The sequence below is a fragment of the Siniperca chuatsi genome, linkage group LG18 (assembly GCF_020085105.1).
Source record: "Siniperca chuatsi isolate FFG_IHB_CAS linkage group LG18, ASM2008510v1, whole genome shotgun sequence".
Taxonomy (NCBI): Eukaryota; Metazoa; Chordata; class Actinopteri; order Centrarchiformes; family Sinipercidae; genus Siniperca; species Siniperca chuatsi.
Window position 1 is genome coordinate 24,265,378 of NC_058059.1, and position 6,000 is coordinate 24,271,377.

Here is a 6,000-nt window from a genome sequence, read left to right on the forward strand (position 1 = left end):
ACAGCTCATATCCATATCATACTTTATCAGAACCAAACAAAGAACCAACAGTTTTCGAGCTGCCAACCTACTTATGTTCTCTGACATAAACATAATCAGTCATCTCTTCACTGATGCACATAGATCAAACCGGATTTGTTAAAGCAGAAATTCCTCAGAAAACATGTGAATGCTATACGACCTAATACTGCTATCCAAAGACACCACTCAATAGCATCTCAAAATGCCATGCATCATAGCCTCAATAGAGGCAGAAAGGTGTCTGACAGGATGCGAGGGCCATTACTCTTTGCTGGATTTTAAACAAGGAACTAGACTAGGATGTCCATTATAACCCTTTTAATTCACTGAACCTCTTGCAGATTCCATCAGGCAAAACCCAAATGTATCTGTTATTACAACACAATCACATTATCACAAAATGCTGATGGTATACTACTGTACATAACCAAGCCATAAGTATCACTCCAAGCAATTTGACCAGTTGATGGAATAGTCAGACACCAGGCTACGCCTTGTCCAATATCCTGCCTCTAACAAAAATCTGTTGGGATACTGAAGTCTACCCCTCAAGAAAGCAATTATAACCATTGAAGAATAGATTCACATTTTTTCAAATCAGTCTAAAAACAATACTCACTTGCTCAAATGTACACTGAAGCAGTTTTTGCTTGTTGTAATCATTCCTCCTATTAATACTGGCCTTTAAGAGATCCCTCCCTAACATGCTTTCAAAGTAAGTGATGGGGGACAAAATCCACAGTCCTTGTTTTGTGCAAAAATACATTCAAAGGTTTATCTGAAGCTAATATGAGGCTTCAGCAGTCTGAGTTAATGAAATCAAGTGGAGATCTTTCAGAGTATTTTTAACACGAAATGCCCTCTTTGTGTTTCCCCAGTGTTTCTGTGCTGAGCTGCAGTAGAGGGATACTAACACAAAGAGGGAATTTTGTACTAAAAGACTGTATCTTTGGAGGATACTCGATTTGTTTAACTCAACTGCTGAAGCCTCACATCAGCATCAACTAAACCTTGGAATGTATTTATGCACTGAAAGGGGACTGGGGATTTTGTCCCCCTTCCCTTACATTGGGAAGTGCATTAGGAAGGGATATTTTAATGGCCAGTTTGAGCAGGAGGAAGGATTACAAAAACTGAAGCAAAACCTGTTTCAATGTTATATATATATGGGCACCTGACTATGTTTTTAAGATGGACTTGAAAAATTGTGAACCTATCCTTAAAGTACCCCATACATCCATATCTCAGCTAATCTGAACTAACTTTACAAACTCAAACTTTATCGTACATTAGACAGCCAATGATGACATGGCTGGAAAGATGGAAAATAATTCTAATCTCCTCAATTGGCCAAATTTTACAAGATCTCTGCAGCCTACTCTTTCCTAGACAACTCGTGCACTTTTTCTGCTTGTAGCTCTAACCATTGTAAAGAAGACTGTACTATTAAACAGGAAAGACAGAACAAAAATACAGTATATGTTACTCATTGGCTAATTCAATCCATACTACTCTACTGCTCCCCCTGTTTTCTCACCATGCTGTCTGTCTCCAACAAGAGATACAGCAGATACAGAACACTTAAATGGGAAAAGGCTACCATCCATAGCCCGCTAATCACAAGAATGCACAATCTATCTGCTCGATCTGCTTAAACAACATTTATCTTACTTGTACACTCTGTATTTATAGTATTGATGTATAGACTGTATATATTGTTTGTGTACTAGTCTATACTTATTCTATCCTAAACCCTGTGTTGTAATACTGATTATCTGTTGCTGATCCTTGTTTGTCTAAAAATGTGGCTTACTGTGCTTGAGCCAAAATGTCTGGTATTTGTGATGAGTGTCAATACAAACCAGGTGGCACAGTCATCCTAACACTAACCATCGCTATGTATTAGGACAGAGAAGCCAGTTGCAGTCAAAATCCTGAAGAATGATGATAACAACCCATCAGTGCGTGAGGAAATGCTGCGAGAAGCCAATGTCATGCAGCAGCTGGACAATCCTTATATTGTCCGGATGATCGGTATCTGTGAGGCAGAAAACCTCATGCTGGTCATGGAGCTGGCCGAGCTGGGACCGCTCAACAAGTTCCTGCAGAAAAACAAGTTTGTACTCCAACTGGATCCTGATCATTCTCTGGAACGAAGCATTCTGCCGACATTGCTTATTTCACATTAATACTAGGAACATAATGATATACACCTGTTTGGTTTGAAAATTGATTTAAAGATCACTGCCTGTGGCAGTGTATTTTTGTTCCCAGTGGCAAAGGACACAATTGCCTCTGCGGATGGGTTGGACATGCCCCCCTCACTTTTCAAAATTTCATTTTTGACCCCTGAATTGAACATCAATCAAAGATAAGGTAGTAAAGGACAGTGTTCTTTGTAATAAAGTTTCAAATTCAAATTCATCACCTATCATATAGTACCAGGTCTCTATCAAGGAAACTAAACATTATTTTAAGTAGGGTTAGTGAGTTAATGCAAAGATTTACATAGCATTTCCAATTTTTTTATTGTTTTGTTATACTACCATTGTTATGAAAAGCACAACAACCAATTTCATCATAATTTGTTGACTTCATTGTGTCCTCAAAAACTGTCCTACCCATAGATTTATGCTTGGCTGAGCCTTGGCCCCAACCCATATAGAATGTGTTCCTCCAACATATTAAACTGAACTGAAACTTTGTTAGTTTCTAATGATGGCTCTAGTGGTTTGACATTTAAAAAAATGGCAGCAGTTCTGAGATAGATAAGATTTCTGTTCTGTCCTTTTTTATTTCTGCATGGTTCCTCCAATGTTTGTTATGTAGCAATGCTGCTGGAGGTACAGTGGTTCACTTGGTGAATGTGGGAGTCTTTCTACGTGTATTAGACCCGTGACTGTAGACTGACAACCTGTCCGTGTCCATTAGAATCCTCCGCAAGGTCAACAGTAGAGTTAGCAGTGAGAAGAAATGCAGTAAGCATTCCAAATTGGGAGAGAACAGCGGAAAATCACAGAAATAGATTTTTTAAAAATGGAAAGTTTCAAAGTTTTAGTTCAGTTTAAGATGGTGGAGGCACAAACATTTAAACTATAATTAAAAGTTATTCACACTTTATTGATAAACCAGGTTTTTTTTCCAGTTTAAAAGCTGATCCTTGTGAAAGGCATCTCAAAAGATTGTTTATGATCAACCTGTCATTACAGTTAAAATAATCACAATAACAGTTACTCTTATAGTCAAAATTACAATTGATCATCTACAGGCAAACAACCATAAAGAACATCACAGAGCTGGTCCACCAGGTGTCTATGGGGATGAAGTACCTGGAGGAGCATAATTTCGTCCACAGGGACCTCGCTGCCAGGAACGTGCTGCTGGTCACGCAGCACTACGCCAAGATCAGTGACTTCGGCCTCTCCAAAGCTGTCGCTGAGGAGCAAAACTACTACAAGGTAACTGCTGACAGGGATGGATACAGCTTATTTTTTGTAGATCGAGCATGGATAGATCAGCCCATCCAGGCCCATGGTGCACCGGTGCATACTGGCTTACTTCCAGCTCATTACAGCGGAATGGTAGAGTGGGGCAATATGACTAAAGAATATACCAATTTTTATAAGCTTCTATGAAATGGTTTTATAAAATTATTTTTTAGATTTAATTTAAATGAACCAGTTTTTAGTGTTTTAGAGTTGCACAGAACAGTATAAACATTTTTTCATTCAACATTATGAAGCTGTTTTGATAATGTTTTGGAAAAAAATAGAATAAAAATAAAAATGTATTACAATAACCAAGTTCTGGCTGAATGTCGGTGTAGCACTGCTCTTTGTGACCAAAACTGAAATAGTCAAAGCTGTTCATAATCAGAACATGGAGCTCATCTATAACCTTGGTGTTTTCCAATGTGCCCTCATGTTCTCTCAATCCTAAAACACATTGACATTAATTATGGCTACTGGCATGCCTGTAAACGACAACTGTTGACAAGGGTGGAACAATAAATAGTGTGCCTCACATGGTTGATTTTTCAGTATGTCTCTAGTTTATTGTAATCTTGGGACAGGTCAGACTCCTTCATACACTAAAAGTTTTGGTGGTCCACTGCAATGAATCCCTTTCATCTATGCATAAAAGTATTAAATGCATCGAAAGCATTAAAACTACTGCAATATTAACAAGAGCCTATCTGCTTAATTTTGTATCTCGAATTGCCATGAGCATATTGTAAACATTATTGCACAGCCCCATTATCACCCAGCAGTCGATCATAGTCAGAAATAAAAGAGAGAAAGAGAATTGTACTTACTTGTAAACCAAAAAAAAAATAAAAAATCATGAGCATCAGAACAACTGACAGAATCCCTTCAGTGCAATGAGATAGACTGCAATCTGAGGCTGCAATATGACCATCATAACATGAAATCACATCCACTGATGTTTTGTGTGTGCCTCCTCCTCCAGGCCAAGGCTCATGGGAAATGGCCAGTGAAATGGTACGCTCCTGAGTGTATAAACTACTTCAAATTCTCATCCAAAAGTGATGTGTGGAGCTTTGGGGTGCTCATGTGGGAGGCCTACTCCTGTGGCCAGAAACCATACAAGGTATGAACAATTTCTAACCAACCTACTACTTCTGTCTGTACTGTGGTCTACAAATTGTATTGACCTCTTGATTGTATGTATCACAATCCTCTTAGGGCGTAAGTTTAAGATTATACAATGAGCAGCATGATTAACTTTCTCAAAGTTATATTGAAAGATGATTCACTACTATGAAAAATTCAAGAGCAACATTTTTTTATCAACTCAACCATTTTGCATTTCTTTCAGAGGTACTGAGAAATTTTGACCTAATCTGAATGTATCACTGTTCACAGGGAATGAAAGGAAATGATGTCATGCAGATGATTGAAAGTGGACAGCGTATGGATGCCCCAGCGAACTGTCCACCAGAGATGTATGACCTCATGAGGACCTGTTGGACATACAAGTAAGTGACAAGTAATCATAAGGTAATGGTTGGATTAACAACAGACTGTCTTACACCAGATAGGAATAATAAGGTGTATGTTAGGAGACCTCATTTTTGATAACTACTTGCTGTTTTCATGTCTTACAGGGTGGATGAAAGGCCTGGATTTTCTGTTGTTGAGCCAAGACTACGAGAGTATTATTATGACATTGCACAGTGATTCTTCATGGATGGATGTTAGGCGACTATGCAAACTATTGGTGGATGAGAAAAACTGCATTTAATCATGTATGAATGACTTGAGATGGTTATGAATTATAAATTATAAATGCTGTTGGAAAATATTGACTTCAGCTGGAGGGCTCATTATAGCTTTTGAACATAGAGCATAATTATGCAAATTACATTTATTTTATTACTTTTCTTGTTCCTTCCTTAATGTAAACAATATGAACGTTTTAATAAACAGATATAAGTCCAGCTTATTCTATGAACAAACATTCATGTTACAGCTAACAAACTACACTGATTCATTTGGTAGATGTGTTTCATACTGTAAGTGCAGTGTATTAAGTATAATTAAGTACTATAAGTGCAGTGTATGCAATGTATTATAGCTGCATAATTGCAATGTCATTATAGTTAAACCAAAAATCCTTGAATCCTTGAATGACGGTCTGATTGTTTCAGTGTTTTAGAGAGTAAGGACTGCTTATCAATAGTGGGTGTTTCTGTACTTGCATATGAATAAATTCCATCACTGTGACTCATAATTAATGCTAAAACCTGTCAGTATTATTCAATATATGGACAAAGGTGGTGTCCAGGAGATCCACTGATATTTAAAACATTTATTATATTACATATTTACATTTATCTCTGTAATAAATTAAGAAAAATATCATCATCAATCTCAAGATGTCAAGTATTAAAATAAGTATAAGATTCTTATTCAAAAATAATCTTCAAAAGTTCTGTTGTACATCACTTTACTGTGG

At 37.3% G+C, this 6,000-nt stretch overlaps 1 protein-coding gene across 4 annotated transcripts in view; it reads left to right on the forward strand.

The window, feature by feature from the left end:
* Nucleotides 1-5,775, forward strand: part of syk (spleen tyrosine kinase) — a 44,173-nt gene extending 38,398 nt beyond the window's left edge. For all 4 annotated transcript variants that reach the window (XM_044173358.1, XM_044173355.1, XM_044173357.1 and 1 more), the window contains 5 exons: nucleotides 1,928-2,137; nucleotides 3,290-3,479; nucleotides 4,492-4,632; nucleotides 4,908-5,020; nucleotides 5,150-5,775. In XM_044173358.1, the coding sequence (XP_044029293.1) occupies nucleotides 1,928-2,137; nucleotides 3,290-3,479; nucleotides 4,492-4,632; nucleotides 4,908-5,020; nucleotides 5,150-5,222 (727 nt within the window). In that variant the 3' untranslated portion in view covers nucleotides 5,223-5,775. The remainder of the gene's footprint in view (nucleotides 1-1,927; nucleotides 2,138-3,289; nucleotides 3,480-4,491; nucleotides 4,633-4,907; nucleotides 5,021-5,149) is intronic.
* Nucleotides 5,776-6,000: the final 225 nt, after the last annotated feature.